Genomic DNA, 13,270 nt, shown 5'->3' with positions numbered 1-13,270 from the left:
AATAATTAGGTGTTTCTTTATGCAATTGTTCAAGAACAAAAAAAATGATATGATAACAGATTTTATTTAAGAAAGATTTTGATCTCATTGATTCGCTCTTTAAAATCTTGCTCGCCCTTCATCTAATAATTTAATATCGCCATTTGAATTTTGCTCATTGTTTAGGATGTCATATTGACTACTCTAATCAATCTTAATTACTACTAGATTTTTGTTGGTCAAAATAAATACATTCATTCAATGATAAATTAATCTTGACATCATACTATTATCACTGTTACGTCGTTCAAAAAAATTAGAATCGCTATCTTTACCAAATTGATAATTCTGTGGAATTGATTAATTTTATATTATTGTTATACTAATAGATATATAATTTTGTCAATAAAACAATACTAATTGTTAAAAATAATTGCTAGATGCATTTTCATATGCTTGGAATCAAAGTTCTTTTTTCAGCTGGCAGTTTCGAAATCAAAAGACGGGTCATAGAGTCGAAGAATTATGTTATATAATAATAATCTAACATATGGTAATTTTAAGACTTGAAAACAGCAATTTAAATTTTGCTAATCGGTCAACTCGAATTATTTCCACTTCTTTCTGTTTAGTAGACATTATATGTCATTTAAATACATATTTGTATTCATGTTATTATCTATGCCGTAATATGTGCTTATTTCATTTTATATTTTTTGTGTTTATTTAAATTTTTCGGAGTCTTATGCTAAATGTTTAATTTTGTCCTTTAGTTATGATAACTGCGTTTTCGTTTTATAGCATTTCAGTTACCAAAAGTTTTATAGAAACGCTCCGCTTCGTTTGGGGAAATGAAATATATTCTTACGAAGCTGATGAACTAATAAGGTTTCCATAAGAGATCAATACTAAATAATAATAATAAACTCCTTTGGATTAGAAAACCAGTAATACAACGAAGTAATCCTACTGAAACTTAACATGATTTGGCTTTCGCAATGAAGTTTCTTCAGACTGATGTACAAAATTTAACGCTTTGTAAATGACAGGAAATTAACACATTGCAATATGATATTCATTATTTATTACAGATACAAATATTCTGCTCTTTTTGCATTACTGAACATTCAGTATGAAATTTATTCTCGAAACTGTCACGTATCTTTTTTTTTCAGTTGCTCCACCAACAAAGGAATCATGCGGTGGTATCTTCGACAGCGAAGAGTTCTCACTGAAGAGTCCCAATTTTCCACACGATTATCCACACGAAGCACATTGTGAATACATGGTGAAAAAGTCTTCAGATGCAGTCTGTGGCTTGGAATTGCGCTTCGCTCATTTCGACGTAGAAAAAGGACCTGATTGTACATATGATTACTTGGATATTGGTCACAAAACTATCTGCGGTCATCTGCCTTCTGGATTTACCCGTAAGTTGAATTTTCATTTCTTCTTCCTTTGCTCCATGTGTAATATTTGATATGTGAACCCTAGCAAAGTATTGGAACTTACCTTTAATTGGACAGTTGTTTCGCTGGAAAATTAGAAGATTTCTGCGAGAATGAGTACAATCGAGAGGATTGCTAAGCTACACTTTTGGGGGTTGGTAATGATATCTTTGAATACTTTTACTACTAACTTATAAACAGAATTGAAAGAGATATGCATAATGCTATTGCAAGGCATGGTATGGAACGTTTCTGTTTGGAATATAATTTTTGTCACCGGAGAGTATGCATATATAAAGCATACTGAATTGTTCTTTGAATGCACTGGTCCTTAAATGAAATGACAGTTTATACATAGATGCTAAAACGGCGTAGGAAAGTGTTTAGGAACTTCTCCCTAAGAGTATGGGTTTGAATGCACAAAAAATTATCGTATGTAGTTCAGATTACTGGGCGAGGATAGCAGTAATTTTTGAACTACAGAAAAAGAAATCCTTGCCTGCATAGTTTGTGCAAAAAAGTATTATCTGAAACTACAAAGAGATTCATGGTTGATCATTAATATGAGAGTATACGTAACGGATGAAGATTTATGTGATCGCAGAAGTTTCGTGGACTTACATGTTTATATAGAGTTTTATGTGATCAGAGGAGATATGAGTTGCTTATATACTTATGTTGTAATTCTAATCCTAACTTATTCTTTACGGATATGTCCATCTAACGATCTTAGAGTTACTTTTCTCTTCCAGTTTGAATCTTTTATAATTTAAAATAACGCTGCAATAGTTATGTTTTCCGCAGGATCCTTTTTACTGTTTTGTAGATAACTGGACTTGGTAGCCTTTTATAATGAGCACGAAATCCTAACTCGGTAACAACGAGCTTCATGAGATACTTGAGATATTTGACGGCAAAAATTATTTAAAAATAAATTCTCAATTTTGAATAAATGCAAGCAATGGGTTTTTGGTAAAAGCTAACTTAAATAGTTTTCCCCTATGAAGGCAAATTTCTTATAGAGTGTGTAAGATTTTATATAGCCGTGTAGATAAGCTGAAATAACTTCGTAATAAGTGTAGATACATTAGGTATTTTTTTGGAAGCAGGATAGATGAAAAATTAACAAAGCCTTCGCGCGAATAGAACCGCTATCCTCCGGAATACCGGCCCAGTGTATCGACCACCACACCACGAAGGCACGCCAGGAAGGTGGGAGAAATGCCTTACATAAGATTTATTTTTTTTTATTATTATTTATTGTTATTTTGAACTGCAGTTCTGTACAATAGTAATTCACTTTACAACAGCCGAATATTATCTGAAATAAAATCAACCCATTTTACTATCTTTCATACGCTAAATGTAAATATGAGATTTAAAATTACTTATATTTTTAACTTTTGAAGATCTACAAGCGTGAATTTAATTCAAAATAAAGAAGGTAATCATGGAAAATAATTTGTCCCTGTTACGAATATTTACTTTATCATCATTTATGTTTTAAAAATATATCGCATAGACTCATAACTTATTTACTTTTTAGCTTAAGAAGAAATATTTTTTGACGCATGTAGAAATATTTACTAGATGCAGAGGTACTCTCTGAAGTAATGTTGTAACCATTTGGCTCCCAGTACTAACCCTAAAACTGAAGTTTAGAGAACTTAATTAATTTAATATTATTGGAAATTTTGGGAGTTTGATTCCCAATTAACTGATTTTCTAATATTCCCATTATATTCTCTCTTGTGTCTGTGGTGGTAAGCACCATAAGTTTGCACATTTATTAGACAAATTTTCTTTGCTATTAAAAAGAAATCGCCCAAGTGGAAAAAAATTTTGACTGCAACTATATTTTCCAAATTATATTATTATTAAAAGAAATCGCCTAAGTGGAAAAAAAATTTTTAACTGCAACTATGTTTTCCAAATTATCGTCTGCTACTTGATAATTTTGTTTTCATGCAAAATGATACTTTAAAAGAAGCAATGGACGGAAGGCTTTGTTTGTGTTCTTTCCACGGAAAATTATTCGTATTTAGTTATTAGAAAATACTGCAAAAGCCATGATGTCTCGGTACCTAAAGCAACGATAGATACTTTTGTCAATAAGAAAGGAAAAAAAAACGTCAAAGTTTGTCTTCAAGAAGAAACGTTGTTCAAACTACATATCCAAGGAAAAACCGGAATGTTTCGAATGTTACAAAGGTTAAAACTTTAATGTTAAAAGAAAAATCTGCCAAGTCAAAGGACAGTTAAATAGTCATGCAAATGCTCTGTTTCAGCTGTAAAAAAGTGATTAATGTTGATTTGAATCTTAAAAACGGCAAAAAAAAGCTTGATGTTCATCGTCTTTCTCCGCGACATATCGCCGAAAGCAGAACGTGCTGCTGAATTCTCTATGAAAAATAATTATTCGGACAAAAAGGGTAAAATGTTGTCACAATAGATGAATCTTGGGTATAGTAAAATAACCAAAGTAAAAAGCGGTCCATTTATTATCATCAGAGAGAAGAAAAAAATCTTAGAACATGGTTCAAAGAATCTAAAAACGTTTTTCAAGGGGATTTATGACTCTTGCTGATTTTTAATATAACGACAAATAAAAATTAAAGAGAGTGCAAAAGACTGTTAAGATCAACTCCGCATATTATTAGGAACATATTTTATTCCCAGTTTTCAAATATGAAATACCTTCTCTTTACCCACTGTGCCATCCATCAGTAGAACTGCATCAAGAGGAAGCAAGCAGCCACACGTCAAAATCCACAGTTAATTTCCTGGGGAAAAATGGAACAAGAAAGGGATATTAAGACTATGCCTTTCATTCATATCCCTACTAAATCTCCTGAAAATCTTTAAAATCTTTTAAAAAGCGAATTGTCCAAACCCCGACCTAGAAAATTGTTCAAGAGAAATAGAATAATATTCCTTTTCTGACGCTATTAAAGGCTTTATTGTCTTGAAAATTACAGTGTAGAAAGATAGAGAAAAATAAGGGTTATTAAATACAGCATTTAAAACACAAAACGTTTTGGTAAAATATTTCTGTAAATACAATGAAAATTGTCTAACAAATGTGGAATCAGCTTCAGTATTTAGCGTAAAGAACATAAAAAATAAGCTAAAATTTGCTGTCCTGAATAATAAATACCGAAAACTAATTTGCGTGTTCTTAAAGCCCTAAAAAGGCATCTAATAGTTCTAAACTTAACAAAATGCTACTAAAGCAGCAATCATTATTCAATCTCGATTGATTTGGTTGTACGTTCTTCGGCGAATCTTTTAAACCTATGTCTAGTAAACCGAAACTGAAAATTTTGGTCTTTTTCATAGGTGTGATTCCTTTCGAAAGTCCTCAGATGAAATTCACCTTCCGCTCAGATAGGGGAACTTCCAAAAGTGGATTCGCCATTAAAGTTCGCCAGAGAGCTGACTGTGGAGTGACCACTTGGAAACCAGGTATGGAGTTACTTAAGAAATCATTTGACGTATCCATATCCAATGTATGTTATGTCTTCCAGTTATTAAAACAAAAAATAGAGTAAAACGTTATCACTTTATTTACATTAATATCAGCGACACCGGACTGACGGTCTTGTAGATTTCCCTCTTTTTATTTTAAAGAACTTTTATCAAGATGTTGTTGAATATCTAATACTATAACAGTAAATAGTGCTGGTATAAAAATGACACAAAGAAAATATTCAGATTTAAAATTTTTGTTTTTTGCTACTCATTTTCTGCTCGAAATCTAAATGTTTGTATTTGCAAAAAATTTTTATTGGTCAAAATTTGTAATTCAAACGTATTGGCAGCTAAATATTAGAATTTTTATATTGACATTTATACAAGTAATTGAAGTATATTGATGACACCACTAAATAACTTACTTTTAACTTTAACTAAGAAGAAATATACGAAAACTTTCCAAGAGGGACAAAACTTAACAATAACTAATAATAGCATATTCTCTTTCTTTTATTTATTAACTTTATCTGTGAAGAATACAGAAAAATTACATATTTGTGTATAAACAAAATTTCTATGTTTCTTACTACACTTTTCAGCTATAACATCTGATGGCGTTTCAATGTTCACAAGGATGTGATCTTGGAGGAAAATTACTAGAAATCTTCATCACAAATTGTAGATACTCATGGGCAGTCTGGTTTTTTTTTATTTACATTTATTAATTTTTAAACCACGGAGAAGAATTGTTCACATGTAAATGTACTCCCAAATAAAGTGATTATTCTTACTTCAAAAATTCGGTAATGACTAATAAAAGTTAATCAAATCTGTATCTTCAAATCTTTGAATAAGATTTATACTGCAGTATAACTTAATTAGCTCCATTTCTATATTCTCCGGAAAATTACTCATATTCGTTTTTGGTAATGAAAATAATGTAACCTGAAACCATTAAAACCATCAACGTTTTCTCTAAATTCTTGTCGTAATAATGCTAATTAATTTACGGGAAATTTATTGGCGGGCCATATAAAATCGCAGCCCGTGGTCCGCCAGTTTGAGACCACTGCGTTAAAGTACAGATAAAATAAATTTTCTGCATGTCAGCGCAAATCTATTTAAATTAATGCAGAGTAGAACTCATCAATGCGCTGAACACGATCGATTATACCACTCACTTCTCTTCGCAGCCTGCTACTGGAATAAACATTCAATGTCAAGGTCGCAGCGGAACTTCGCACAGTGTGCCTATTATAGGATAATGTTTACATTTCTTTGTTTTGCTGAGGTGACAGGTGAGATAAAGCTGTTCTAAAGCATTATACTATAACAAGGGCATCTGAATAAACAGAGGAAATGAATGTCTGAGAAAGCCACTAGCATGAGCTGTGTGCCTTTACTGAAATTGTTTCTATGATATGCCTGATATTTGTATTACGTATTTTGTACACGCTGAGCTAATGACATGCTGCGATTTGTATAATGACTCTTTTTTGTATTTTTGAATTGCCATTTAAACTGCAATAATGATCAAAATGTACGGATGATAAATGATCACAACACACCCATTTAAAAACAATACTGAATCATTAAATTCCTTTCTAAAACTAAAATAATTAGAATTTTAATTTTCAACTTCTAAGCATAGCTTTTTGATTTTTTTAATGTAAAGGCTTATGAATGCTATACAATAAAAATTTTTGATACTCTTGCACAGGAAGAGAGCAGAGAGGTGAAATCTTAGAAGAAAAGAGGTAGAAGCAATGTGAGTAAATATTCCAATATGGGAGCTTATTAAGAGAAAATTTAAGCTTCGAGTTAGCTACGTTATCAGCATTATGCAAGCCACATGATAAGGACTGATCTAGAAATAACTTAGTCCAGAAAATGTTTTTACTATTTTTAAAATACAGAGGGGAAATACACAACTTAAAAATGAAAAATTAAGGGACTATTACTAATTTAAATTATAATTTTGATTTACATATTTTTATCTTATATATATAATTATTGTAATAATTTTGTTGGTACGTCAATGGAATTTAGTAGAGAGTTGGCTACACAAGATGAAACCAATAATTTTTCAGTCATGATCGAGAAAACTCCTGCGTAGATGATGACTGGTGGGAAAATCATAACTGGCTTGATAGTGAAAACATCATTTTTATTTTGAACAGGAACAATTTTTCAGAAATACGTGTTTGCTTAATTGCTGCAACTTTAGGAATGCTAAACACGCCCACAATTTCCATATATGCGGCTTATATTTTAGATGGTAGAAAAAGAAACTTAGTGCAGAAGCATGACTTTCCTAGGAAGAGCAAGCAACTAAAGAGCGACTTAGTAAGTAACTAGCAATTTAAAACCTCTGGACGCTTTTTTTTTAATCCTGAGCAGCGATTGGTCAAAAAACTATAGCGATGCGACTACTGCAGGGAAAACGCAGATGCCTTGAAGAAGGTTGTGCTTTAATTGAAAATCAGAAATTTAAAGGTCTATTGCCAACTTTTTTTCAATGAAGTTTAATGTATTTATAGATTTCCGTTATATTTTTATATTTTGCATATAATATATATATGTGTGTCAGATATAACAAAATATGATAGCTGTTTCAAAAAAAAAATCATTGGCGACCTCAAAATTAACATTCTAAATTTGATGATCTGCCCGTAAATTCATCTCTTCTCACAGGTTCCAGATTTTTCTATCTTACGCAACGTTTTAATGCAGATGCCTCTTCTCCAATCAAAACGCTTTGAGAACCAAAACTAACTCAGTTCGACTTAAGATTTCAGCCTGAACATTGCGCACTTACTTTCCACGCTTTGGCCTAGCTACACTGCTATCTGTCTGCTCTTTCTTTCTTATTGCACATTTATCTAAAATGTAAAATCTCTTGAAATAGGCACAATTAATGTCCAACTTGATTGTCGCCGCAACATGTTTGCTAAAATAAAAAACGAAGATTTAAATCTGCCTTCGCCTTCAATTTCCTATTCATTGTGGATCGTCGTTTCTGCATTCTAAGACATCAAAATTCCTGCTCCTGAATTTATAACTTGATTTCGCACTAAGTGAATTTAAAATTATATATATATATATACACCATGTCCACAAATGTCCTTACTCGGCCTTTATTTTCATAACCGTTGCTCGTAGATACATACTTCCAGATACAAAAATGTTTTAAATGATGCAAAGGTTCATGTTTCGGCATTTTTAATCAGTTTTTGTAAAAATTACAAAATGTAACTTTTTATACATTCCTTTGGTTCTTATATCTAGGAAAATTCTGCATTCGTTATAAAAACTAAAACACAAATTGTTGGACTCCATGCAACAAAAACTGACTGAGATAGTTTATATAAAAATCGTGGATCATATTCAGGGGCCGTGCACAAATTGAAGAGCGAAATAGTCTATAATGAAATGAAATAATGTATTATAATGAAATAATGTATGTAATTAGAAATAAAATATCGTTTAGAAAAAGTGTTAAGAGGTTACGTAATGAGCCTTTTGATGCAGGCTATCGTAAAAATATTGATCAATATCTTCATTAAGGGCAGTTTGCCCAGAAGGGTTATTAATTTCGTTTTTTCATTTTGCGTCGTCCACTATAAAGCGGCGTATCAGTTTTAAAATTGTTACCAAATATTAGAGCCGTGCATTACGTTTAAAGAAATTAAATGAACACTAATGAAGGAATGAATAATGAATGCATGCATATACGTATGTTTCTCGCATTGTGAAAAAACAGCAGTACCTAAAGACATCAAATTTTGAATGTTATTTCTACCATTTATAACTGACTACTTTCTGCAAGCATGACAAAAAAGTGAAAAAAAAATGTTTTATAAAACGGGTATAAGACCTTTTTGCTTAAAGGAAAGCCGATTTATGAACCCTGTTAAATAATGGTTTCACATTTAAAGCAACAAACGAAATTTATTTCATTTATATCCTGAAAATCATTTGCATTTACACTTTTTAAATGCATTTATTGTTTTATTTCGGAAGGATTGCTGTGTTAATAGTGGAAACAGTATTCCAAATCAATATTATGTGCTCAGTTGAAAGATTTTCAAAAATGCTAGCCAAAAGTTTTCTTATGTATCATTTAATTGTTTTTATACCGTTATGAATATTTTATTTTATTTATGTTTTGCTTATATAGTTAATATATAAGTAAAAAGGTACAGTGACTCAAAATATTTACTGTGAAACAGTAACATAAAACTTGTTGTACACTAAATCGTTGCATAAATAAATATTCTTTTAAGGCGCATTTAATAAAAAAAAGTGAAATACCTTATTAAAATTCGCTTCTAATGAATTAATATAAATTTTAAATATTCGAATTATTTAAATAGGGTAGTTCAAAATAACGGAAGTACTATATGGAATATAACGGAAAAGTACTATATGTTTAAATACAACGGATGATACAGATATTATAAGAAACACTGCAGTGCAGCTGATATAACAACGTTACTCACACTCGTGATATGTGTATTAATATTTCTTGGGGTAATGGGTACTTCTGCGACGCTGAACTTAAGAGTAAATGTTTATAAATTGCTTTCGAATACGTGAATTGAATTATTAAGTCAGTTGGTGGCTATTTAGCTTCTAAATCTTGACTTTTCCGATGTCATGTTGCGATATGGTCTTCTTCAGTTTCGAAATAGTTGTAAAGATCACCTTGCAGAAGATTATAAATATAATGCGTAGTTTAAGACAGCTGATATCATGAATATTTGAAGCATATTCTGCAAATCATTGCGCAATGAAACGTGTTGTAGAAGGAAAAGGTTTTTAGAAGGAAAAGGTTTCGCATATTATCCCTAGATGTAGAATTGAAATGCAAATATAAAGGTAAAGTGCTTTGTCTTTATCTTTTATAAATTCCGCGAATTTTATACCAGAAGGTAAGAGTACGCAGAATTTGTGACTTTAATTTGTAGTAGAAGTTTTAATGATTTATGCGTATAGCTATGATAATATTCTAGAAAATATAAAGAATGGCTCAATCGTTTGCAGTTATATTTTGCAATAATTTTGTTAACTGTGAAGTAACTTCTGCGAAATAAAGGGAATTCATTATGGAAAATTCTTTTTATGTATTGCCGTTAATTCCTTCTGATGTTTTAATATACTTTGGGAAGACACTATTAAAAAAGAGTTTTCGAATTTATCATGGCATTCTAGCAATAAATAATAAAAAAAGAAAAGAAAAGAATAATGCAATAGAATTATTTGGTCAAGAAATAAATGCTTTAAAGTTTTTAATTTTTTTGTTCCTTGGCTATACTATTAACTCGATATTGTTGAATGAAATTTATAGGAATTCTGCAGAATGATAGATAATAAATGATAGAAAAATAAATGATAGAAAAACAAATGATAGAAATAAATGATAGAAAATAAATGATAAAAAAACAAAATGTACCCATGAATCTGTAATGAATGCATTTCACAAGCACAAATTTAACATGAAAAGTTAACTCTTTATGTATATGGCATTCACAGTTGTTCGATGTGATACGGCAAGTGTGTATATTATGGTTTAGTTCTTGTTACATCCATGTGAATATAGCCTGATTAATTGAGTCGACTGCGTCCCTTATCCGCTGCTTTAATTCCTGTGGAGGTGATGTGTGGAAGCATGTGAGGATACGAACACAATAAGTAATCGCGTACATGTCAATATCGATATGGCGAGACATCCATCGTCTTGCTCCAAAATTATATCGGGTACACCCATTTCCAACCGGGGACAACAACTTGAACAGCATATCGAAACAGGGAAACCCTATAATGATAGATTCCATGAAGAATAATTGCGCAGATATACTGAGGTTGGTTAAAGGCAGAAAACATTCCCAAAATCACGATCATGTTTTAATGTGGCAGATTTTTCATACCCTCTAATCTCAAAATTAAGCCTATTTACATGCATGAAATGTGGCTTTTTAGGTAAGAAGAATGTATGCACCAAACCGTCCCTTTCCGGCCATGTTTGCAAATTTACGTCGAATTCTCTCCGTTTGGTTTGTAAATAGATTTAAGCGCTTGTAAAAGCTTTAAAGCTGGAACTCTTGTATAATAAGCGTCACATTTTTACTTTCGGTGTGTTAACTTGTCTGCTGGAAAGATATGTTGATTTACTGCTGCTTCATAGGTAGATGAACCGCATGAGTTTTTCCATCGTTTTATTGTTGACGGATGGCCCGCCGAGTGCGGTTTTTCCTTGCATAAAGAGTTTGGGTCTACGTTTGGGTGTAGTGCTGATGAAGAGCTTCTTTACTTTCTTTCTTTTTTAGGTCTGGAAATGTCTGTGAACAAGGATTACCAATGAAGGTTTTTTTGATATTCTAGCTCACAATAAGCTTTTTGTATTGTGAATCTTTTTTTAATAGCGACATCTCCAGTGAGCATTTCAGAAATGTAGCTTTTCAGTGCTGCCAAATGAAAATTAGAAGTTTACACTTTCATATTATATCAGCATTTATAAAATAGACGCATTACAGTAGTCGTAAATATATTTTATTTTTGTGGTTTTCATTTTGAATTATCCTGTAACCGCTATAATTTCTGATTTTACTGTAAATTTTCTTTCATACTAAAATTGGAAAGTAACGTTGAAAACATGGAAAACTGAGAAAAAAGTAATCTGCTTAAAAGAAAATTAGGTATCGATTGTACAAGATTCTCATTTAAGTTCTTATGTGTTGATGTATCTTTTGATTAAAGTGCCTTAGAATTGGAGATGCAGTTTTATGAAAACGACCGGGCACTGCCTATTAAAAATGTCTTAAGCTAATCGAAAAAAATCAAAATTTCTATCTAGGAAACGAAGTAAGGTAAACTGAAATTATCAATTATAAGTTTTAGACCGTAGTTTATTGAGTTATACCATAAACAATGCAGTTTTTGTTTTTTCAATTGAACTACAAGTCGGTGGCGATGCGTAAAACTAGATCCGACAACTTGTTATAAAAGCTAGTGGTAATTTTATCTTGTTCTTATTTTTGCTGCAAAGTTTTCAAGACAGCATTTGGATTTTAATAATGACTTTTTCAAAGCTAAATGGAAGTGACTTAGGTAATAAAAATTGGTATCTTAGCGAAGAAAAGTCTTCGAACATCCTAAGGAAATGGAGCAGGGCTTATATTCAGTCATTTCCTTTTGACTACTTTTAACGGTAGTGCTGTTAGTCTTACTTAAATAAAAAAATTCTGATGTGTACACCACATAACTTCCTTGTACGGAATATTAAATTATACACATTTTTTCTTGCATTTCATTTAAACTTATTGGATTGAATTAAATCTACTTCGCCGACAGCGCATAAACCACAATAGAATAAATGCATTCTTTAAAATTCACTCTAGTATTTGTTTACCATAGCGACACTCTGACGCTAGATTCACTTAACAGTATTATATTTCTTTCATATTATAACTCATAATGCACAACATAATGCACATACTGAGGCTACTCGTTTTTGAGTTATGCGAGATACGTGCGTGTACGCACGTACGCACGTACATACATACGTTCGTACAGACGCCACGAAACATTCTCTTCAGAATTCATTTTAAAGCAGGTTTATAATTTTTTTGGAGGAAAAGAGTCTTTTATTCTGTCCTTACGTACAGATATTACGCAAAACCATCGTTAAATTGCATTCAGTAGCGGTCAAAATGGATATTTTCGTTGAAATATGCTGCCTGAAACTTTTCGCGATTACAATACTTCCTTTTTACTTCGTACAAGGAAGTAATAAACGAAATTTTTATATTATAGGTGCAATTTAGTCAATACCCACCGAAGCATAATACACACTATTGTGATTATTCGTACCTTTGCTAATGTCTTTCGATGTTGAATTATAGATATAGGTGTCTACCACTTCTTCGCCGTACAGCTAAACTAGTGCATAATATCCTTTCTTTTTGCTTGTCCCAGTTTTATTTAATGTTAACAAAGAAAAAGTCCAAATGGAATATCATTAAACACTGCGAACCTTTTTCACATTTTCAAAAGTTCTCAAGTGGCTGAATGGCTTTCAAAAGTTCTCAAGATCGCTGGACGCTGGTAAATCGATGTGAATTCAAGTCCTAGCGAATAGTTGCCTGGAAGGTGGGTGTTTTCGTTGTTTTATCCATGTGGAATGTTCATGCGATGAGGTTTCCTTAGAAAGTACTCCACGCACGTAGGATTCCGCTTAGGCAACTAGCCTTAGTTTGCTTTGTTATAAACAAAATAATCCAGTATCCACAAGGATTATATCTTTTAAAAGTTCTTTCTACAACTTTATTCAAATATTCAATATTAAATTTATCATCATTTTTCTTCTA

The 13,270-nt window shown here is 31.6% G+C and overlaps 1 protein-coding gene across 1 annotated transcript in view; it reads left to right on the top strand.

The window, feature by feature from the left end:
• Positions 1–13,270, top strand: part of LOC118202432 (cubilin-like) — a 212,861-nt gene that overhangs the window by 181,393 nt on the left and 18,198 nt on the right. Inside the window, exons 23-24 of the mRNA XM_085806530.1 lie at positions 1,155–1,409; positions 4,767–4,892. Of these exons, the coding sequence (XP_085662656.1) occupies positions 1,155–1,409; positions 4,767–4,892 (381 nt within the window). The remainder of the gene's footprint in view (positions 1–1,154; positions 1,410–4,766; positions 4,893–13,270) is intronic.

The sequence above is a fragment of the Stegodyphus dumicola genome, chromosome 12, assembly GCF_044657685.1.
Source record: "Stegodyphus dumicola isolate Sdum_Otavi_A_Nest chromosome 12, ASM4465768v1".
Classification (NCBI taxonomy): domain Eukaryota; kingdom Metazoa; phylum Arthropoda; class Arachnida; order Araneae; family Eresidae; genus Stegodyphus; species Stegodyphus dumicola.
The sequence above is the reverse complement of the archived record's forward strand: the minus strand, read 5'-3'. Positions and strand labels throughout refer to the sequence as shown.